The 24,830-nt window shown below is 41.8% G+C and overlaps 1 protein-coding gene across 3 annotated transcripts in view; it reads left to right on the forward strand.

Annotated features, from left to right (window-relative positions):
* The first annotated feature begins 815 nt into the window (after positions 1 to 815).
* Positions 816 to 24,830, forward strand: part of LOC141052032 (cytochrome P450 2C18-like) — a 95,260-nt gene continuing 71,245 nt past the window's right edge. For 2 of the 3 annotated variants that reach the window (XM_073549209.1, XM_073549211.1), the window contains exons 1-5: positions 816 to 934; positions 16,901 to 17,104; positions 19,063 to 19,225; positions 19,391 to 19,540; positions 23,528 to 23,688. In XM_073549209.1, coding sequence (XP_073405310.1) covers positions 16,922 to 17,104; positions 19,063 to 19,225; positions 19,391 to 19,540; positions 23,528 to 23,688 — 657 coding nt within the window. In that variant the 5' untranslated portion in view covers positions 816 to 934; positions 16,901 to 16,921. Of the gene's footprint in view, positions 941 to 16,900; positions 17,105 to 19,062; positions 19,226 to 19,390; positions 19,541 to 23,527; positions 23,689 to 24,830 lie in introns of all 3 variants that reach the window. The other variant, XM_073549210.1, reaches the window with a different exon arrangement.

The following is a 24,830-nucleotide window of genomic DNA, read 5'->3' on the forward strand; positions in this document are numbered from 1 at the left end:
TTGTGTTGTTCCAATTCATACAAAGAAAGTAAACAAAACATGTGTAATTGCAATAATTTTCTGGGAGAAATACTTAATTTTCTGGAACAATTTCAATAGTGTCAACACTTCTGAAATGACTATACTTTTTCTTAATTTCTTGCATTAGGGGTCTGGTGGCTTTAATGGGCCTGCAAATATATTTATACATGTAAAATAGCAAACAGAACAGGTGCTGTACTCACTTTTCTATGTGTCCAGCCTTGGCTTTTCGCCATTGCTTTCATTTATGTGTTCTTGTGTCAGCAGTGACGTTACAACTACAGCCCACATCACCGCTGCAACTAATGATGTTATTGTTGACGCCAAACCACAGAGACAAGAACAGCCATGTAGAACAGGCACTGGACTCATCGAGGGTGAATATCTGCTCTGCTTGTTATTATTTAAGTATAAATGCTTTTGGGGGCCACTTTTCGGGCCGCTTTAAGTTTGCCCAGTTCTGCTCCCATTGGGCTAGGTTTTGACTTGAACACCTGAATCCCATCCATAGTTCTTCACCACAGTATGATAATGCAGTATGAAGTAAAGACTGGAGGACCTGCTTGCTGCCACCTGGAAAAGTTAGATTGTGTGACTGTTACTGACTACTAATGAAAGTTATACCATTAATAACAATTTGTAAGAAAGTCGATTAAAGAACCTCCCGACAGACGACTGTCTGACAAGGAGTTAACTGCTGTATTGAAAACTGACTTACATGACTCAGTAAATGAGAGGGTGGAGAGGTCCTGCTGCTTATTAGACTAAAGAACTTTGCACAATGGGGGAGGTGCAAACGTGCTTTGTATCGTATTTCGTAATTCCGACAGTGCTGATATACAAGTTGCAGTGCACAAGCCCACGGACAAATTTAAGGACACGGCGAGGCAACATACAGTAGGTTTTCTAAAAGGTACAGGTAAGATTAACCCTTTTACCCCGAGGGTGGTTTGCATGTTAATGACCAGGCCAAGTTTTACAATTCTAACCACTGTCCTTTTATGAGGTAATAACTCTGGAACGCTTAGATGGATCCCGGTGATTCTGACTTTTTTTTCTCAAGACATATTGTATTTCATGATAGTGGTAAAATTTCTTTGATATGAATAGCGATTATTTGTGAAAAAAAGGAAATTTAGAAAAAATTTAGAAAATTTCACAATTTTCCAACTTATTTTCATGCCCTTAAATTACAGAGGTATGTCAAACAATATATTTAAGAAGTAACATTTCCCACATGACTACTTTACATCAGCACAATTTTAGAACCAAAATTTTTTTGTTAGGAAGTTATAAGGGTTAAAAGTTGACCAGCGATTTCTCATTTTTACAACACCACTTTTTTTAGGGAACATATCACATTTGAAGTCACTTTGCGGGGTCTATATGATAGAAAATACCCAAAAGTGACACCATTCTAAAAACTGCACCCCTCAAGGTGCTCAAAACCACATTCAAGAAGTTTATTAACCCTTCAGGTGCCTCACAGGAATTTTTGGAATGTTTTTAAAAAAATGAAGATTTAACTTTTTTGTACAAAAAATTTACTTAAGATCCAATTTTTTTTTATTTTCCCAAGGGCACAGGAGAAATTGGACCACAAACATTGTTGTGCAATTTGTCCTGAGGACGCTGATACCCCATATGTGGGGGTAAACCATTGTTTGGGTGCATGGCAGAGCTCAGAAGGAAAGGAGCGCCGTTTGACTTTTTCAACGCAAAATTGGCTGGAATGTCGCATTTGGAGAGCCCCTGATGTGCCTATACAGTGGAAACCCCTCACAAGTGACACCATTTTGAAAACTATAGCCCCCAAAGAACTTATCTAGATGTGTGGTGAGCACTTTGAACCCCCAAGGGCTTCACAAAAAGTTTATAACGTAAAGCCGTAAAATTAAAAAAAATCAAATTTTTTCCATAAGAATGAAGTTTTTGCCCCCTACTTTTTGTTTAATCAGGAGATAACAGGAGAAATTGGACCCCAAAAGTTGCTGTGCAATTTCTTTTGAGTATGATATGTAGGGTAATACTACTTTTGAGGCACAGTGCAAAGCTCAGAAGGGAAAAGGTGCAAAATTTAAGTTCAGATTTTGCAGGAATGGTTTGAGGGTGCCATGTCACATTGGCAGAGCCCCTGAGGTGACAGAAGAACAGAAACCCCCTATATATGGATGAATTTTACAAACTGCACTCCCCAATAAATTCATATAGGGGTGCAGTGATCATATTAACACCACATATGCCACACAGAATGTTATACCACTGAGCGGTGAAGAAAGAATAAATTACATTTTTACCACTAAAATGTTGTTTTAGCCCCAAGTTTTTAATTTTTCTAAGGGCTAATAGGAAATTTTTTTTTTGCAACAAACTGAGTTCCATTTTTCCTGAGTGTGCCAATACCCTACATATAACAGGGAAATAGTTTTCAGGGACAGTGCAAAGCTTAGAAGGCAAGGAGCACCAGGTTTGCAGGTGCCATGACCCACTGGGAGAGCTCATGAGTAGTGTTGAGCATTCCGATACTGCAAATATCGGGTATCGGCCGATATTCACTGTAACGGAATTCCGATACCAAGTACCGATATTTTTTCAATATCGGATACCGGTATCGGAAGTCCCCATAATGCAATGAGCTGCTGTTGTGGCTGTGATTGGCTGCTGAAATGATGTCATCATGATGCGCGGTCTGTGCGCATCATAATGCGCGGTCTGTGCCGACTGTGGGGGGTCTGTACGGGCCTCTCGGGGACCTGTGCCGGCTGTCGGTGGTCTGTGCCGGCTGCCGGGGGCCTGTGCCGGCTGCCGGTGGTCTGTATGGGCCTCTCGGGGGCCTGTGCCGGCTGTCGGTGGTCTGTGCCGGCTGCAAGGGGCCTGTGCCGGCTGACGGTGGTCTGTGCGGGCCTGCCGGGGTTCTTGTGTGTGTGCAGGCATCGTCCAATGGGACTACAAGTCCCATCGGGTGATGCCTGCTACAATGACAGTGATTGACACATTAGCCAATGACAGTAGTAGTCCCATCATCCAGCTAATGTGTTGAATGAAAAAAAAAAAACATACTACATACATACTACATTCAAACAACATACATACATACTACATACATGCTACATATATACTACATTCATACAACATGCATATATACTACATACATGCTACATATATACTACATTAATACAACATACATACATACTACATACATGCTACATATATACTACATTAATACAACATACATATATACTACATACATGCTACATATATACTACATTCATACAACATACATATATTCTACATACTACATACATGCTACATATATACTACATTCATACTACATACATGCTACATATACACTACATTCATACAAAATACATATATACTACATACATGCTAGATATATACTACATACATACATACTACATACATACTGCATACAATACATTCATACATTCATACAATACATACATATAGACATACAGTCCATATAACATAGAGTACATACTCACCATTACTTGTCACTTTGATCCCCGAAGCCAGTGTCATCTATGAAAGAAATTAGAAAATAACAAACAAGCAATATACTCCCTGATCAGCAGAAATCCACGAGTGTCCCACGCCGTTTTCCCGTGGAGAACAGCAGCATTAGCTGATGCGACCCCTCTCTAGGAGACTCCAGGAATCCAATGACGGAAGGTAGGTATCCTTCCGCACTGTATTCCTCCGCCACTGTAAAAAAATAGTCCCTAGTCTCACTTTATGGCAAAAGCTGCGTGGGAACTTTCTCACACAGCTTTTGCCATAAAGTGAGACTAGGGACTATTTTTTTACAGTGGCGGAGGAATACAGTGCGGAAGGATGCCTACCTTCAGTCATTGGATTATTGAAGCCCCTAGAGAGCGGTCGCATCAGCTGATGCTGCTGTTCTACACAGGAAATCGGCGTGGGACACTCGTGGATTTCTGCGAATCAGGGGGTATATTGCTTGTTGTATGAATGTAGTATATATGTAGCATGTATGTAGTATATATGTATGTTGTATGAATGTAGTATATATGTAGCATGTATGTTTTATATATCTATGTTGTATGAATGTAGTATATATGTAGCATGTATGTAGTATATATGTATGTTGTATGAATGTAGTATATATGTAGCATGTATGTTTTATATATCTATGTTGTATGAATGTAGTATATATGTAGCATGTATGTAGCATATATTTATGTTGTATGAATGTAGTATATATGTAGCATGTATGTAGTATGTAGAATATATGTATGTTGTAGGAATGTAGTATATATGTAGCATGTATGTAGTATATATGTATGTTGTAGGAATGTAGTATATATGTAGCATGTATGTAGTATGTATGTATGTTGTATGAATGTAGTATATATGTAGCATGTATGTAGTATGTAGTATATATGTATGTTGTAAGAATGTAGTATATATGTAGCATGTATGTAGTATATATGTATGTTGTATGAATGTAGTATATATGTAGCATGTATGTAGTATGTAGTATATATGTATGTTGTGTGAATGTAGTATATATGTAGCATGTATGTAGTATATATGTATGTTGTATGAATGTAGTATATATGTAGCATGTATGAAGTATATATGTATGTTGTATGAATGTAGTATATATGTAGCATGTATGAAGTATATATGTATGTTGTATGAATGTAGTATATATGTAGTATGCAGTATGTATGTATGAATGTACTATATATGTAGTATGTATGTATGTTGTATGAATGTTGTATATATGTAGTATGTATGTAGTATATATGTAGTATGTATGTAGTATGTATATATACACTCACTGGCCACTTTATTAGGTACACCATGCTAGTAACGGGTTGGACCCCCTTTTGCCTTCAGAACTGCCTCAATTCTTCGTGGCAGAGATTCAACAAGGTGCTGGAAGCATTCCTCAGAGATTTTGGACCATATTGACATGATGGCATCACACAGTTGGCGCAGATTTGTCGGCTGCACATCCCTGATGCGAATCTCCCGTTCCACCACATCCCAAAGATGCTCTATTGGATTGAGATCTGGTGACTGAGGAGGCCATTTGAGTACAGTAAACTCATTGTCATGTTCAAGAAACCAATCTGAGATGATTCGAGCTTTATGACATGGCGCATTATCCTGCTGAAAGTAGCCATCAGATGTTGGGTACATTGTGGTCATAAAGGGATGGACATGGTCAGCAACAATACTCAGGTAGGCTGTGGCGTTGCAACGATGCTCAATTGGTACCAAGGGGCCCAAAGAGTGCCAAGAAAAAATTCCCCACACCATGACACCACCACCACCAGCCTGAACCGTTGATACAAGGCAGGATGGATCCATGCTTTCATGTTGTTTACGCCAAATTCTGACCCTACCATCCGAATGTCGCAGCAGAAATCGAGACTCATCAGACCAGGCAACGTTTTTCCAATCTTCTACTGTCCAATTTCGATGAGCTTGTGCAAATTGTAGCCTCAGTTTCCTGTTCTTAGCTGAGAGGAGTGGTACCCGGTGTGGTCTTCTGCTGCTGTAGCCCATCTGCCTCAAAGTTCGACGCACTGTGCGTTCAGAGATGCTCTTCTGCCTACCTTGGTTGTAACGGGTGGCAATTTGAGTCACTGTTGCCTTTCTATCAGCTCGAACCAGTCTGCCCATTCTCCTCTGACCTCTGGCATCAACATGGCATTTCCGGCCACAGAACTGCCGCTCACTGGATTTTTTTTCTTTTTCGGACCATTCTCTGTAAACCCTAGAGATGGTTGTGCGTGAAAATCCCAGTAGATCAGCAGTCTCTGAAATACTCAGACCAGCCCTTCTGGCACCAACAATCATGCCACGTTCAAAGGCACTCAAATCACCTTTCTTCCCCATACTGATGCTCGGTTTGAACTGCAGGAGATTGTCTTTACCATGTCTACATGCCTAAATGCACTGAGTTGCCGCCATGTGATTGGCTGATTAGAAATTAAGTCTTAACACACAGTTGGACAGGTGTACCTAATAAAGTGGCCAGTGAGTGTATATTTTTTTACATTCAACACATCAGCCGGATGATGGGACTACTACTGTCCCATCATTGGCAAATGTGTCAATCACTGTCAGTGTAGCAGGCATCACCTGATGGGACTTTTAGTCTCATCAGACGATGCCTGCACACATACAAGACCCCCAGCAGGCCCGCACAGACCACCGGCAGCCGGCACAGGCCCCCGGCAGCCGGCACGGCCCACAGACAGCCGGCACAGGCCCCCCAGAGGCTGTTACAGACCACCGGCAGCCGGCATAGACCACCGACAGCCGGCATAGGCCCCCGAGAGGCCCGTACAGACCACCGACAGCCGGCACAGGCCCCCGGCAGGCCCGTACAGACCACCGTCTGCCGGCACAGGTCCCAAACAGGCCCGTACAGACCACCAACAGCCTGCACAGACCCCGCCCGCACACACAGACACGCACAGTGTCCGCCCATGCACCGCCCACACTCTTCCCCCCTCCCAAAAGGGTTTTTTTAATTCCGATATTTCTGTCCCATTGACTTTAATGGGACTTCCGGTTTCGGAATTGGAATCGGCGATACCGGATACTTTTTTGTGTATCGGGCCGATCCATTCTGATCCGATACTTTTGAATATCGGATGGTATCGCTCAACCCTATTCATGAGGTGCCAGAACAGCAGAACCCCCATAGGTGACCCCATTTTACGAACTACACCTCTCATTGAATTCATCTAGGGGTGCAGTAATCATATTTACACCATGGGGGTGTCACAGAATTTTATACCATTGGGTAGTGAAGACAAAATAACTACATTTTTACCACCAAAAGTTTGTTTTAGCCAAAGATTTTACATTTTTCACACAAGAAGTAGGTAAAAATGGCACTAAAATTTGTACCACAATTTCTAGTGAATGTGATAATACCCAATATGTGGCTGTGCAGTACTACTTAGCCGTACGGAGAGACTCAGGAGGAACGGAGCGCAATTTGCCTATTCAAGTGAATGGGTCTGCGAACCGTGTGTCCTTGGACAAAACCCGTTAACATGTTAATTTTTTAATGTCAGCACGGGCCACAAAATGTCCCACACACTTGGATGTCATCCATGTGACATGTATGGAAAGAATCGTTACAGTAAGCGCTGTTCCCCAGCACAGGGTGCTGAACACCACTGGTGAATGAGCTATGAGCTGCTGGGAATGCAGAATCAGTAACCAGGGGCGACATTATAGGGGTTTTCTCCAGTCACTGGGCTGCATTCGCAGCCAGGCTGAGCTGCAGTGAGATCCTTAAGATCACAGCTAGCACCGTGAGCGCTCACGGTGCTAGCGGGGATCTCACCAAAGTCACCGCAGTTCAGCCCGGCTTGGAACGGAGCCTCAGTGACCAGATGTAACCTCTATGATGTCACCCCCGGTTACTGATGCTGCGCTCCCAGCAGCTCATTCACCAGTGGTTCTCAGCCTGAATGGTCGCATCTTGGCACCATCGAGGTTGAAAACTAATTATCTCCCAAACATTGATTATAGTGTGGGACAGAACGACGGACAGGTACGGTATATTGTTGTTTTTTATTTTTATCATGATCTGCTTAGTTCATGGGATTAGGTAGTTCAGAGGTTAATCTGGATGGCCTCACTCTGAGATTCTGGGAGGCTTTTTATAGCCTCATTGTGGGCTCATTCCTCGTCGCTTATACTCAGATCCTTGGCCGAGTGTTTGTGACCCTGGTGTGCTTTGTGACTGTGATACTTTATGCTTGTTTGGTTTTGATCCGGATCTGCCCCAGTTACGAGTTCTGCCTGTTCCTTTTGTACTGCATTGCTATCTCTGTGTATGACTCATTGCCTTGGACCTGACTACTCTCTAACTGCCTCCCTTGTACTGCGTTTCTATCTCTGTGTATGATTCATTGTTTACGTTCTGACTATTCTCTGCTTGCCCCTCTGGTACCACGTCGCCCTCTCTGTGTATGACCCCCCGTTTGACCTGAGTTTCCCTAGTCTTTTCTCCAGGAATCCTGTAATAGAATCCTACAGTTATCTCCTGCAGCAGTATGCTAAGCCACGCCCCCTGTGGTCACATGATCGTAGGTCCTTGTACTCTTTTCTACCTTTAGTGTCGCAGGTCCTGTTCTCAGAACTTTCCCTGCAGTAGCGGACCCCGGGCTCTCCCATAGTCTGAGTGAGTTTCCTTGCTCAGCCACGGCAGTCAGCCGGCGCTGACAGGATCCTGAGAATTTTACTTTGATTACAGGAGAAGGAGGGTTTCGGTGGAATTAGGCGAGGTTGTAAGTATGGTTAAATTAAGATTATTAAAGGAGTCTCTGTCATTTTTTCAATTAAAGGACTTTATTCTGGCTGTGTGTTTATTTACAACACACCTATAGGATTAGTAATGCATAGGTGTCTCATAGACGCTTCTCCATTGCTAAGCCGTGGGCTTGTTGTCACCTGACAATACAAAGGTGACATCAGTCCCACAAATATGAATCCCACTTGCCACCACTACAGGGCAAGTGAGAAGAGCAAGGCAATGCGCTAGAATTAACGCATCTAATAGATGTGCCTTTTCTGGGCAGCTGTGGGCTGCTATTTTTAGGATAGGGAGGTCAATAGCCATGACCCCTTACCAACCTGAGAATACCAGCCCCCAGCTATAAGCTTTAGCAAGGCTGGATGTCAAAAATAGGGGGACCCCATGCCATTTTTTAAAATTATTTATTTAAATAATTTAAAAAAAACAGCATGGGGACCCCTCTATTCTTGATGACCAGCCTTACTGAAGCTGACAGCTGAGGATTGTAGCCCCCAGCTGTGAGTTTTGCCTTGCTTTTTTATAGAAAATACAGTTGTGGCCAAAAGTATTGACAGCCCTGCAATTCTATCAGATAATACTCAGTTACTTCCTGAAAATGATTGCAAACACAAATTCTTTGGTATTATTATCTTCATTTAATTTGTCTTAAATGAAAAAACATGAAAGAGAATGAAGCAAAAAGCAAAACATTGATCATTTCACGCAAAACTCCAAAAATGGACCAGACAAAAGTATTGGCACCCTCAGCCTAATACTTGGTTGCACAACCTTTAGCCAAAATAACTGCGACCAACCGCTTCCGGTAACCATCAATGAGTTTCTTACAATGCTCTGCTGGAATTTTAGACCATTCTTCTTTGGCAAATTGCTCCAGGTCCCTGATATTTGAAGGGTGCCTTCTCCAAACTGCCATTTTTAGATCTCTCCACAGGTGTTCTATGGGATTCAGGTCTAGACTCATTGCTGTCCACCTTAGAAGTCTCCAGTGCTTTCTCTCAAACCATTTTCTAGTGCTTTTTGAAATGTGTTTTGGGTCATTATCCTGCTGGAAGACCCCTAACCTCTGAGGGAGACCCAGCTTTCTCACACTGGGCCCTACATTATGCTGCAAAATTTGCTGGTAGTCTTCAGACTTCGTAATGCCATGCACACGGTCAAGCAGTCCAGTGCCAGAGGCAGAAAAGCAACCCCAAAACATCAGGGAACCTCTGCCATGTTTGACTGTAGGGACCGTGTTCTTTGTTGTTGCCTTTGCCCAAAAAGCTCTACTTCTGTCCCATCTGACCAGAGAACATTCTTCCAAAATGTTTTAGGCTTTTTCAGGTAAGTTTTGGCAAATTCTAGCCTGGCTTTTTTATGTCTCAGGGTAAGAAGTGGGGTCTTCCTCGGTCTCCTACCATACAGTCCCTTTTCATTCAGATGCCGACGGATAGTAAGGGTTGACACTGTTGTACCCTCGGACTGCAGGGCAGCTTGAACTTGTTTGGATGTTAGTCGAGGTTCTTTATCCAACATCCGCACAAAATTGCATTGAAATCTCTTGTCAATTTTTCTTTTCCGTCCACATCTAGGGAGGTTAGTCACAGTGCCATGGGCTTTAAACTTCTTGATGACACTGCGCACGGTAGACACAGGAACATTCAGGTCTTTGGAGATGGACTTGTAGCCTTGAGATTGCTCATGCTTCCTCACAATTTGGTTTCTCAAGTCCTCAGACAGTTCTTTGGTCTTCTTTCTTTTCTCCATGCTCAATGTGGTACACACAAGGACACAGGACAGAGGTTGAGTCAACTTTAATCCATGTCAACTGGCTGCAAGTGTGATTTAGTTATTGCCAACACCTGTTAGGTGCCACAGGTAAGTTACAGGTGGTGTTAATTGCACAAATTAGAGAAGCATCACATGATTTTTCGAACAGTGCCAATACTTTTGCCCACCCTCTTTTTTATGTTTGGTGTGGAATTACATCCAATTTGGCTTTAGGACAATTCTTTTTGTGTTTTTTCATTTAAGACAAATTAAATGAAGATAATAATACCAAAGAATTTGTGTTTGCAATCATTTTCAGGAAGAAACTGAGTATTAGCTGACAGAATTGCAGGGGTGTCAATACTTTTGGCCACAAATGTACATGGGAACCCACACCATTTTTTCCGTTTATTTACCTATTTATAGCTCAGGTTCCGGCTGATGAATATCCCCATCAGTCGCTCCTGCTGTCAATGTTATTAGCAGCAGCAGGGGTAGGCTGATGAGAGTAATAGTCCCATCAGCCGCCGCCTGCTGTATTCTTTTATTACTTAAATATAAGTCTAATTATTCGCCCTTGCTTGCGCCGATCACCAGCAGAGCAGGGGAGAATGATTGTTCAGCACCCAGCGCCGGGGAACAGAACTTACTGCAATGCTTTTTCCCTGGTGCCCATCTGTGTGTTATTGATGCGGCACACGCATGTCACACGTGTGCCACACGTAATACACACTCAGACACTGACATCTCTGGTACTGGAAATATCAGGACGTGTGAAAGAGGCTTTATAGCGGGTTTCCATTTTTGGTAGCTGTCACACTAAAAGACACTTTTTATTGCAAAAAAAAAACTTTTGCACCACTATTTATTGAGAGCCATAATTTTTCCATATTTTGGCCCACAGATCCATGTGAGGTCTTGTTTTTTGCGGGATGAGTTGACGTTTTTATTGGTACAATTTTCAGGCACATGACATTTTTTGATCACTTTCTATTCCGATTTTTGGGAGATAGAATGAGAATACCCAGCAATTCATGAATTTATTTTTTTTGGGGGGGTTTTATACCGCTTCGTGTGTGTTAAAATTGGTAAGGCAGTTTTATTCTTCGGGTCAGTATGATTGCAGCTATACCTCATTTAAATTTTTTATATGTTTTGACATTTTTATACAATTAAAAATATTTTATAGAAAAAATAATTATTTTTGCATCACTTTATTCTGAGAGCTATAACTTTTTTATTTTTCTGCTGATGGAGCTGTATGGTGGCTCAATTTCTGTTGGACAGGGTGATGTTTTCAGCCTTATCATGTTTATTTATATCCGTCTTTTTGATCATGCATTATTACACTTTTGATTTGCTTACTTCCAGCCTGTATCACTCAATACACTTGCACTGAGTGAGATCCTGTCCATCTAGTCAGCACATGACCGCCGGCTCCGGCACCAGAGAATCCTTACAGCGCACAGTGCAAGCGCTGTGAGGATTCAAAAGCCTGACTTTAACCTTAAGCCTGAATAACCACTTTAAGACAAAAAATGCATTTTATTACAGTGGGGTAAATAAGTATTTGATCCAAAATGATTGTCAATCGACATCGATCTGGGGTACCATGCAAAATCTCATCCCGTGTCCAGTTTACTTCTTACTTTTTTAATCACTGAACTTCAAGGTCAGATCTGCTCTTCTGTGTGAAGCAACTCACAAAAGTCACCATCTGGAAACCTAATCATTACAGCTGTTTGGTAAACCTGGTACTAATGCACTAAGCTGGCAGACAGCGACGAGGGATCCCTGCTCTAGAGTATATATATATATATATCGGACAATCCAAGAGAAAAGGGTCGCACTCAACGGGATATGTGTGAATGTTTAATGACACAAGATTACATGTCACGTCGGGGATGTGATAACATGAGTGTCAAGGGCTTGTTAAATTAACCCTTACGGATAATTTAAATCTAAAAAATCTACTACTGAAATGTAGATCTAAAGACTACCCCGCACTGGATATTAAACAAATATATGTCTCCACAAATATATTGTTTAATATCCAGTGCGGGGTAGTCTTTAGATCTACATTTCAGTAGTAGATTTTTTAGATTTAAATTATCCGTAAAGGTTAATTTAAAAATAGAGATATTTGTGTACGATTTATATGAGTAAGCAGTCTTTGTGATGTTTATCATTCTATGTCCTAACTTTGTCCCGCTGTAGCGGTGATTCGTATGTCTATTTTATATGTTTGCACTGACCACTGTTATGTTCATTTCATTGTTGTTTAACAGCGGCAGGTGCAGGAGGTGTGACTGGATGACATGGTTTGCATAAGAATCCGTCATTTCCCCCTGCACTTTGACCCGTGGAAGCGCTCGAGTAGCGCGAAACGGCCGTTGTCAGCCCTTGACACTCATGTTATCACATCCCCGACGTGACATGTAATCTTGTGTCATTAAACATTCACACTTATCCCGTTGAGTGCGACCCTTTTCTCTTGGATTGTCCGATTGGTTTGCTACGAGGTCAAGCACCCGGGGTCCTGGATGTGAGCGTACCGCCGGCTGCAAACTACTGATCCCAGCACGGTAACAGCGGTGCCGTCCGCTTCTCTTTGTTTCATATATATATATATATATATATATATATATATATATATATGAACAACGACAAAGTAAAGTCCAGCAATAACGTGAGCAATCCAGGATGCTGTTAAAATTTTTTTCTTTTTATTCATAAATCCATTAAAATGCAATGGTCCAAGCAGTTCAAAACAGCAATAACGCAGGAAAGTCGTGCAGATAGGACTACGCGATTCTGGACCGTGAAGAAGGCGGGTTCTACTGCTGAAACGCGTAGTCCTATCTGCACGACTTTCCTGCGTTATTGCTGTTTTGAACTGCTTGGACCATTGCATTTTAATGGATTTATGAATAAAAAGAAAAATTTTTTTAACAGCATCCTGGATTGCTCACGTTATTGCTGGACTTTGCTTTGTCGTTGTTCACATTTGTATGGATGGACTCCTACATCCAGATCCAGGCACAACGGAGTTAACCAGGTCAGCTGAGGTTCCAGGTGGTTCACAGGAGTGAGCTGGTCTACATTGTTGGATATATATATATATATATATATATATATATATACACTCACTGGCCACTTTATTAGGTACACCATGCTAGTAAGGGGTTGGACCCCCTTTTGCCTTCAGAACTGCCTCAATTCTTCGTGGCAGAGATTCAACAAGGTGCTGGAAGCATTCCTCAGAGATTTTGGACCATATTGACATGATGGCATCACACAGTTGGCGCAGATTTGTCGGCTGCACATCCCTGATGCGAATCTCCCGTTCCACCACATCCCAAAGATGCTCTATTGGATTGAGATCTGGTGACTGAGGAGGCCATTTGAGTACAGTAAACTCATTGTCATGTTCAAGAAACCAATCTGAGATGATTCGAGCTTTATGACATGGCGCATTATCCTGCTGAAAGTAGCCATCAGATGTTGGGTACATTGTGGTCATAAAGGGATGGACATGGTCAGCAACAATACTCAGGTAGGCTGTGGCGTTGCAACGATGCTCAATTGGTACCAAGGGGCCCAAAGAGTGCCCAGAAAAAATTCCCCACACCATGACACCACCACCACCAGCCTGAACCGTTGATACAAGGCAGGATGGATCCATGCTTTCATGTTGTTTACGCCAAATTCTGACCCTACCATCCGAATGTCGCAGCAGAAATCGAGACTCATCAGACCAGGCAACGTTTTTCCAATCTTCTACTGTCCAATTTCGATGAGCTTGTGCAAATTTTAGCCTCAGTTTCCTGTTCTTAGCTGAGAGGAGTGGTACCCAGTGTGGTCTTCTGCTGCTGTAGCCCATCTGCCTCAAAGTTCGACGCACTGTGCGTTCAGAGATGCTCTTCTGCCTACCTTGGTTGTAACGGGTGGCAATTTGAGTCACTGTTGCCTTTCTATCAGCTCGAACCAGTCTGCCCATTCTCCTCTGACCTCTGGCATCAACATGGCATTTCCGGCCACAGAACTGCCGCTCACTGGATTTTTTTTCTTTTTCGGACCATTCTCTGTAAACCCTAGAGATGGTTGTGCATGAAAATCCCAGTAGATCAGCAGTTTCTGAAATTCTCAGACCAGCCCTTCTGGCACCAACAATCATGCCACGTTCAAAGGCACTCAAATCACCTTTCTTCCCCATACTGATGCTCGGTTTGAACTGCAGGAGATTGTCTTGACCATGTCTACATGCCTAAATGCACTGAGTTGCCGCCATGTGATTGGCTGATTAGAAATTAAGTCTTAACACACAGTTGGACAGGTGTACCTAATAAAGTGGCCAGTGAGTGTATATACTAGATGGAGGCTTGATGCTATCGCATTGGAAAGACGGTAATGTCATGATGGGGACAGGCTTTGTAGTGTTGAGAATCTCTCCCCTCCATATGCTCACCCACCTATCCACTCTCTCTCTCCTGTCTACTCCACGTGCTATCCACATCCTGTTCTGTGTTCTCCTGTGTCTGACCATGTACAGAACACACCACAGCTCCTGGGCAGGGGAGGAAGCAAAAGACAATACTGTAATTACAGCAGGAGATCGCAGAGGATGCATTTTGTGAGGTAAAATATTGTTTAAAAACAGTCAGTGAAATATTTTACCTCACAAAATGAATCCTCTGTGATCCCCTGCTGTAATGTCAGTATTATCTTTTGCTTCCTCCCCTGCCCAGGAGATGTGGTATGCTCTGTAAATGGTCAGACACAGACAATTTTTAAAGTGGAGGGAAAACCCCTTTAATGTGACCGCCTTCCTCTGCCTGTAGGCACGTCACACATCTGCCACCAGGATCAGCCGAATGATTCTCTGCACCTGCGCGGAATTCACGCAGGCATAGTAAATCAGAACGCCGCCTTCTTTGTGCCGACAGACAGCAACAGTCACATTAAAACTGCGCATGCGCTCCTCCTGTACAAAGATGGCGGCAGTCAATGAATCATTTGGCTGATTCTGGCGGCAGCGTTTTCGCAACAGTTTTCCACTGGTGGAACCGTGCAAGAGCCTGCGTATGGCGTATAGAGTGTGTGTCTGTGTGTGTGGTGTGTACGGCGTATATAGTGTGTGAGTGTGTGTGGTGCATACAACGTATACAGTGTGTGTGTGGTGCATACGGCATATACAGTGTGTGTGTGTGGTGTGACGGTGTTTCGCTGGTGGTACGACGCAAGAGGCTGGTACCACCAGCTCTTGGGTGTCCCAATATGGTGGTCGGTGAACTTCCTCTGCTGGGATCCGGACACATCTGGACGGAATAGGATGTGTAAACATTGCAAGGTAAGTATATATATATATATATATATATATATATATATATATATACATATAAATATATAGTGTATATATATATATATATATATATAAAAGAGTTTATGTGTGTGTGTATCGGCCACACCTACTCCACATAGCAACCAATCACTAAGCATCTTTCATTTCACCAGAGCTGCTGTTTAAAAGAAACTGAGCTGTGATTGGTTGCTATGAGCAAGAGTTTTCCTTGTAGACAGTTGTGGTAACTGAGGCCTGCTATTCTTATAATTTCTATGGTGTTATCATCCTTCTGTAAAGCTGGAAATAGCACAATTTATTACCGTGCCAACACAGACCACCCTCTGACACAGACTGCAGGGGGAGCCTAGTATCACACAGGATTGGATTAGATACACGGCTCAGAAGACTGTATCACACAGGATAGGATTAGATTCATTGCTCAGCAGACTGTATCACACAGGATAGGATTAGATACATGGCTCAGCAGACAGCAACACACAGGATAGGATTAGATACACGGCTCAACAGACAGCATCACACAAGAAAGGATTAGATACACAGCTCAGCAGACTGTATCACACAGGATAGGATTAGATACACAGCTCAGCAGACAGTGACACACAGGATAGGATTAAATACACAGCTCAGCAGACTGTATCACACATGATAGGATTAGATACATGGCTCAGGAGACAGTATCACACAGGATAGGATTAGGTACAGAGCTCAAGAGACAGTATCCCACAGGATAGGGTTAGATACACAGGTCAGCAGACAGTACCACACAGGACAGAATTAGATACACAGCTAAGCAGATGGTATCACAGAGGATAGGATTAGATACACAGCTCAGCAGACAGTACCACACATGATAGGATTATATGCATAGCTCAGCAACAGGATGTGCCAAAGGAGAGGACATTTTCACTCCAAGAATTCCACTCATTTCATCTGATTTGCCTTTTGACTTTGAAAACCTCCAGTTTCCACTTCGACTGGCATTTGCAATGTCCATTAACAAGGCTCAGGGACAGTCCTTGAAAGCAGTAGGGATCGATTTGCAATCTCCATGCTTTTCTTATGGTCAATTTTACGTAGCCTGTTAAAGAGTTGGAACTGCCAAAAATCTGTTCATCTTTGCACTGAAAGGAAAAACCAAAAATGTTGTTTGTCACTATGCTATTGAATGAGCTGAATATAAAATACTATCAATACTTAGGCAATTGTTTAGTTAATTTGTGTTGCAAATCTGTAGTGTTGAATATATGATGTGAAATGTTTTTATGTACAATATAATCATAATTTGTTATAACTAACCACAGTTAGTTACTATGCCCGGGCAATGCCAGGCTCTTCAGCTAGTATATATATATATATATATATATATATATATATATAAATTAATTGGAATGTGAGCTATGACTGATTGCATTCTTTCAAAATTGCAGTTGCACTGGTGAAACCTATCCATGACCATGGACTTTGCAGGTGCCGGGACCCTAATCTTGGTTTTCTGTGTCACGTGCCTCATTTTTCTTATGTGGGCAGAGAATGGTAAGCGGAAAAAGATGCCTCCTGGACCAACTCCTCTCCCTCTTCTAGGAAACATTCTACAGCTAAACATGAAAGAGCTGCACATGTCATTCAAGAAGGTGAGACCAACAAGAACCAATTCTAACTCATTTCTTAGCATATGCAAACAGTACCTTAATATTGTTATAGCAGTTGTTTAATAATGCCCTATTGCTTAAGAAACACCTAAACTGTGGTTTACAAAGCCAGACAAAAATATTCACAGTGAGCTGATCCAGCTGCCAAGTGGTTAGAGCATAGTCACAGAGCACTGCAAACCTTCTACTACCTACAACATCTTCAATGACTCCTCTGACTAGCATGCCATGTGACGTCTTTACGATGCTGTGCATTGCATGTGTAACCTGGGCCCTACTAATAAGTAGAGGTGCCAGGTATTCAACAAGTAGGAGGTTTGCAGTACAACAGCCGCAGACAACCAACGTGGCCACTGGAACAGGATAAGGTGAAACTTTTATATCAGTTCTGATGACTAATTAAAGGAGCACTCAAGGCAAAAATAAAACATTGTGTTATGCCTCTTGCAGAATCGGATAGAGTGTAATATGATTGAAGAATTGCAAAAAACAAATGGATCTGTCATGCACCACTCCATCGGATCCTGGACTAGATAAAATAATGTATCATTTGCTGGACACCTTAGTGACAGTCATTGTACATGTACAGCAGATGTGCAAAGATTTTTAATAAGCGCGCTCAGCAGCTGAGCCTGCTCTATACACAGTGGGTCCCAGCTGTGTTATAAAGTCAGACCTATATTGGTTACGATCGGATCTAGTTCTGAAATGTGCTGGTTATTTTAGAGCCTTGATCTCAGGAATGTTGGGGGTCCCAGGAGTCCCAGCCTTCGTATAGTTGGGAACTTCAATGTTGGCATTAACCCTTTAGTGATTGTCCCTTTACATTTTTTCCTTACACAATAGCACTCCTAGAGAAAGTAGAAAAGATGTATCCAGCACCCATCCCAAGGTTCAGTAAAAAAAAATTGCCATTTATTAGATACGGTATTTTTAAAAATTTAACTATAAAAAATTATAGAAAAAAATACACGTATATAGACTGTAACACGGTTTAAACCTTAGTCCGTAGGTTCTTAATCATAAATGCCCAGTGCATTCTAACTCCTTAGACCATGGATTCTCTTTCTATAGATGGTCAGCCCAAATTACACTTTTTTTATTTTAGCTATCACAACAGCACCCCTAATCACCTGGAAACAAACATTGCCACCATTTACTTGAATAATGCCACTCTGCCTTAGTTGGCCTAAAACCCGCTGTGCAGAGGAAAAACTGCAGAATGCATAGTTATGAAGTTGATGCAGCACTAAGACCCTTTTTTCCCACAGGATCAGACAGTGTTCTATGGTTTAGAACTCAAGTGATCAGTACAGGGGTTGTCAAAGACTTTTATATTGATGGTCTTTCCTTAGGATAGGTCACCAGTATCTGATTAGTGGAATGTGCCACTCAACAGACTCCCACTGATCAGCTGTTCCCTGTGATGGTGGAGGCCAGAAGTACTCTGCTGCGATGCAGCACAGCTCCGTAAAGTGGCCACTGCCAAATGTTGCACATTTGCTCAATACTCAATAGGGGACTGCACACTCACAGCCGGGAGTGTGTTGAGTGGCACATCTCAACTGATCTGATCTATCCTAAGACCATCAATCTAAAACTCACGGACAGCACCTTTAATTGATGACAACGCAACCATATGTCATCATATACTGAGATGAGAAAACTCATTTAAAGCCTTTTTTATCTCTTTATTTTTCTTAAAAACCTGAACTGTATTAGGAAAGCATGGATTCTTATTCCAAAACTAGTGTCACGCCTGTCCACAAGTCATGTGGTGCTGCAGCTAAAAAGAGCTGAGCTGCAATACCAGTCACAACACAAGGACAGGCATGGCAATGTGTCAATAAAAAACAGCCATGCTTTATTAATCTTGGCCAACCATTTTAATATGGCCTTAATTTCTCTAACTACATCTTTGTGTGTTAATACTCCCATAGCTTGGAAAAGTTTATGGAGATATTTTCACTGTCCATCTTGGGTCAAAAACAGTTGTTGTGCTGCATGGATATGATGCAGTGAAGGAAGCTCTTGTGGACAGAGCCGATGTCTTCAGCAACAGGGCAAAAACTCCATCAGCAGACTTTCTCTTTAAGGGCTATGGTAAGTACCAATCATCCTTAGCTGCACTCAGTTAGTGGCGTATAAATCTCTGGACTGGAAAATAAAAAGTAGTTGGCTTCATGTTCCGTTCATCCATTGGTGGACATCATTATGCACAAGACTGATCAAATGTATTGTAACATGATGCATAATTTTGGTTTTTAGGAGTTATTCTCAGTAATGGTGAGCGCTGGAAGCAACTCCGAAGATTTTCCCTCACCACAATGAGAAATTTTGGCATGGGTAAGAGGAGTGTGGAAGAGCGGATCCAAGAGGAGTCACGTTGTTTTGGAGATGAGCTTAAGAAACTTAAAGGTATATTTTTACTTTGGGACAATACTAGGGACCTTTCACCAATTTTTTGTGTTCAACTAGACACACTATGTAATAGTGGCTGCAAAGTGGGATGATTTTCATTTTTTGTATTTCGTTTCTCGTTGCAGAGATATTGACAATCAAATATTTGCTACCTATTAAGTTAATTTTAGTTAAGTCCAAGTTGGCATGATTTCATAGTTCTCACTGGTAGTGTGTAGTTCTGCCTCCTGTATGACACTGACCAATCACAAGCAGGCTGCAAAATAGAAGTACAGAAGGAACTGTGATGATGTCATCTGGGTCACTTGGCCAGAGTCCTCAAGTCCTGCCAGCCTGACTGTGCAGCCTAAATGAGCACTGAAGATCAAGTACATATCACAAACCTGTGGAGCTATTTATTGTAGCTAATAAGTCCACACTACTGTGGAGGTAAAACAAAAAAATGTTTTATTCTGCTCTGAAGACACTATTACATCATGTGACCAGTTCAACATGAAAAATTTGATGAAAGGTTATCTTTATTGAAAGCACAAACATATAAATGACAAAGCATTGTATAGGCACAGGGCGAGTTGGTTACATGCCAAAATTAAGAAACTGAGCTTGGCAGCTGCCTGATGACTGGAACAGTCTTTAATCCAAGTGGTGATACTAAATTCAGGCCCTGCGCATGGAAGTTACACAATAACTACAACAGTCTGTAGTCTTGGCAGTTACACTATTGCAGGGGTGGACAATTAATTTTCCAGAGGGACTTTTGTGGAGGGCTGAACCAATTGGCTAAAAGTAATTCTGCTCAATAATATTAACATATTATTATTTTATATTAATATTATACTTATTGAGCAGAATTAATTCTGTTTACACACTGCTACTGCTAATAATTGTTATGATAGGGCATATTGTAACATGTATTCTTACCTGTAGTCGTCAATCAAAACCATACAATTTACTGCTTTTTATACAGTTTATAAATTATACTTTTCCTTTAATTTAACCCTTGTACCTTGATCAACATTATGATGCCCCCAGTCACCCGCCACAGAATGATACTCCCACAGCTTCCACACTTAGTATAATGGACCCCAAATTCTCCCAAATAGTATGATAGATTTCACAGTCCCTCACACAAAGTATGATGGAGCTCAGGAACTCACAGCCCCCCACACTACATGATGGACCCCACAGCCCATCAACTGTATGATGGAGCCCACAGCCCCCACACTGTATGATGAAAATCACAGCCCCACAAATTGTATGAAACATCCAACAGCCTTCCATATGGTATGATGGCCCCGGCATCCCCCACACACAGTTTGATGGACTCCTCACATCCCTACACAGCTTGATGGATCCCATGTGTAATTTATCTGTTACATTGTCAGCATGAGTCAGGACTCAAAAGCTGTATACTTTGATCTACTACTAGTGATGAGCGAGTATACTCGTTGCTTGGTTTTTCCCGAGGATGCTCAGGTGATCTCCGAGTATTTTGATGTGCTCAAAGATTTAGTATTTGTTGACTCAGTTGCATGATTTGTGGCTGCTGGACAGTCTGAATACATGTGGGGATTGCCTGTTTGTTAGGAATGCCACACATGTATTCAGGCTGTCTAGCAGTCGCAAATCATGTAGCTACGTCGACACAGACTAAATCCCCGAGCACATCCAAATACTCGGAGATCACCCGAGCATGCTCAGGAAAAGCCGAGTAACGAGTATACTCGCTCATCACTAGTAACTAGCTTAGTAATAAATAATAATCTTTATTTTTATATTTTGCTAACATATTCCGCAGCGCTTCACAGTTTGCACATATTATATATATGTATATAGGTGGGCACCATGGAAAATATGACATGAATATGATAACTGGGTGCAACACTGTGCCAAGTAGATTAAATGAAAAAAAGGGAGAAAAGAGACACAGGAAAACATGCACACAACAGCAGAATGTTCATGTGAAAAAAGGCTTTTATTGACATACAACAGCTAGAGAGATTCAAGTGTACAATAAAAACAATTAAAAACCACAAATGGAGCAAAAGTGGGCAGGTGGAGAACACATGCAGTATACAAAAGAAGAAATGTTTATATAAATAAGTGTTTCAAAATATGCATTCACAACAATGCCCTCTATCACCATATAATATGCATAAAATGGACAATTTGCAGCAGTAAAGTCTGATCAGTCTAATAGTCACTTGTAGGTATGTAAACAATCCAAATGATTACCATGCAAGTCCATAGATGAGGGAAGGCAATTGCTGTATCACATAAAAATTACCTAAGCACTGCCCACAGAACCCAAACAGTTACAGTTTGCACATATTATCATCACTATCCCTGATAGGGATCACAATCTAAATTCCCTATCAGTATGCCTTTGGAATGTGGGAGGAAACCGGAGTACCTGGAGGAAATCCACGCAAACACGGTGAGAACATGCAAACTCCTTCCAGATGTTGTCCTTGGTGGAATTCCAGCCTCCAGCGCTGCAGTGCTATCCACTGAGCCACCGTGGTAGAGCTCCGGTGCTCAGATTACAGTCAGACTCAACCCAACTCCAACCTAGGACCTCTCACTACAATAACCGACAAGTGTGATACATTCATGCACTTACTGCCCACTACTCTTCTTTTTACCTCAGCAGTAGACTGGACGTGAGGAGCTGCAGATCTCGCCATATGATCAACTATCCTTTTACCTTGACAGAACATGAATCAAAAGATCATGAATTAACACTTGTTGTCTGGACTCAACTAGAAAAATGCAACTAAAAATGCAAAGCACTTCATCTGGGCAATAAAAATGAAAAAAGCTTATACAGAATGGGAGGAATAGGGCTAAGCAACAGCACAAGTGAAAAAGACTAGTGTATACTAATAGATTACAGACTGCACATGAGTCAACAGTGTGATGCAGCAGCAAAAAAGGCAAATACAATTCTGGGATGTATTAACAGAAGCATACAGTCTAGATCACGTGAAGTTATTATTGCCCTCTATTCCTCTTTGGTCAGACCTCATCTAGAATATTGTGTCCAGTTTTGGGCACCACTTTTTTATTGCTTTTGATGTCTCTTGCAAGCCTTAATTCATTGCCAGGTTTAGATAATCTGATTTGTGCCCTGCAGGTTCTGCAGACTGCATTATAATCTTCTCTAGATACTGTATGCCTCCCCTTCACATTTGATAAACATTTATTTCTTCCTTTTTATCTTGTGTTTAAGCTCTATGTTCATCCATCCTGATTTCCTTAACTGTTTCCTATTATTCCCTCTTTTTGGAATGGTGAACGATTGTGCTTTGAGAATCTAATTTTTCAAATTTCCCATCCTTCCTGGACATCTTTGTCCTTAAGGATATCAAGTCGTCGGATCCCTCCGATTCTCTTTCTGAGTCCCTTAAAATCTGCCTTTCTGAAATCTAACCTTGAATTCTGAGTCTTCACAGGTCTTCCTCTTCTTGTTATCCAAAATTCTAAAATAGCATGGTCGCTACCGCCTAGCGTCCCAACCACTCTTGCCTCCTCAACCATTTCCTCCCTGTTTATAAGGACTAGATCCAAGGTAGCAGATCCCTTTGTTTTCTCCCCTACCTTTTGGAAGATAAAGTTGTCAGCAAGCGAATATAAGAATTTTCATGACCTGCTGGTTTTGCCTGAGAGAGATTCCCAACAAATTTCTGGATAGTTGAAATCTCCCATGTCCACTATGTCATATTTTTAGAGAACATGGTCATTTGATGTATAAAGAGTTCATCTACAGTATATCTTGAGGTTGCACAGATGTCCTGTAGTAAACGCCTACAATGGTGTCCTTTCCATTGTTCTCTCCTTGTATTCTTACCCAAACAGTTTCCACAGAACTCCGTCTCTGAAGCTTCAATCTATGCGCAAATATACTTACTGAAATGGTAAGTGACAACTTTTCTAAGCTTGAGGTAAATTCATTAAATTTGTCACTAACTTTTTCTTTTCAAGGTTCTTCTTTTGACCCCACTTATCTGTTGACTTTGGCGGTTTCCAATGTGATTTGTTCCATTGTCTTTGGTGAGCGCTTTGAATATAAAGATGAAAAGTTCCTTAGCCTATTGGCCATGTTGAAAGAATCCTTCAAGATAATAAACTCATCAACTGGGCAGGTAATAACAATGGTTGTCTGAGATTTGGAGTTTTCAGATGCTGAGGGATGAGAGTAAAAGCCCCTTTACATTTAGCGATGCACCAGTGATCCCAACCAGCGATATGACCCGGTCAGGATCACTGGAGCATCACTAAATGATTGCTAGTGAGCTTCCACACAGGAAGATCTCACAGTGATGCAGCAGCGATCTAGCGGTGATTACTTACCTTTCAGACGCGGCGATCCTGACGTCCTCCGTCCGCGTCCACGCGTCGCTCGTCGGCGCCAGCAGGAAGCCCAGCAGGAAGCGCCCGACGAGAAATGGAGCTGCGCGATCTCGCGCGATCAGCGATGGACAGCTGGGGTGCCGGTCGGAGGTAAGTATCACACATAGCGATATCGCTAGCAATATCGCTGCTGCGTCACCAAATCGGTGATGCTTTAGCGATATTGTTAGCGATATCGCTATGTGTAAAACCCCCTTAACTTTAGATGTAAACCCCCAAGTGGTGAATCAGCAAGTTGGGGAACACAGCTGTAGGCAATTTAATGTTGTCCTATCTACTGACAAAATTTGAAGCAAGGGTATGTAATTGAGATCAGATTAGTGTTGTCCTATCTACTGACAAAATTTGAAGCAAGGGTATGTAATTGAGATCAGATGAATAAAATGAAGATCTTTGTTCTTTACTAAGGATGAGTAGACCCATGGAAGTTCGAGTTCTTGTACCCAACCCAAACTTTATTTCAAAGTTTGGTTCGAGCAACAGAAACATACTCAAACTTGAACTAGAACCCGAACCCCATTGAAAACAAATGGGGACCCGGACTTTTGAGCTGGAAAATTCTCTCTCGTTCTCTCTCTCTCTCTCACTCTCGCTTTCTTTCTCTCTCTCCCACTATTCTTAACTCAAATTCATTATTTTCAAGCTATTTAACTCTACAGTTAGGTCCAGAAATATTTGGACAGTGACACCAGTTTTGGCATTTTGGCTGTTTACCAAAGCATATTCAAGATACAGTTATATAATCAATATGGGCTTTTCATGATGAAGAAAATCCCCTTCACAACAACCATCTAAGTGAAGTACCCCCTCTAGTGCGTAGGTTTTTCAATATTTAATTATTTAAGTTACCATAAAGAGAAGGCTTCATACAGTG

Source organism: Dendrobates tinctorius, unplaced genomic scaffold (genome assembly GCF_039654945.1).
Source record: "Dendrobates tinctorius isolate UK_male_01 unplaced genomic scaffold, ASM3965494v1 ptg000158l, whole genome shotgun sequence".
Taxonomy (NCBI): Eukaryota; Metazoa; Chordata; class Amphibia; order Anura; family Dendrobatidae; genus Dendrobates; species Dendrobates tinctorius.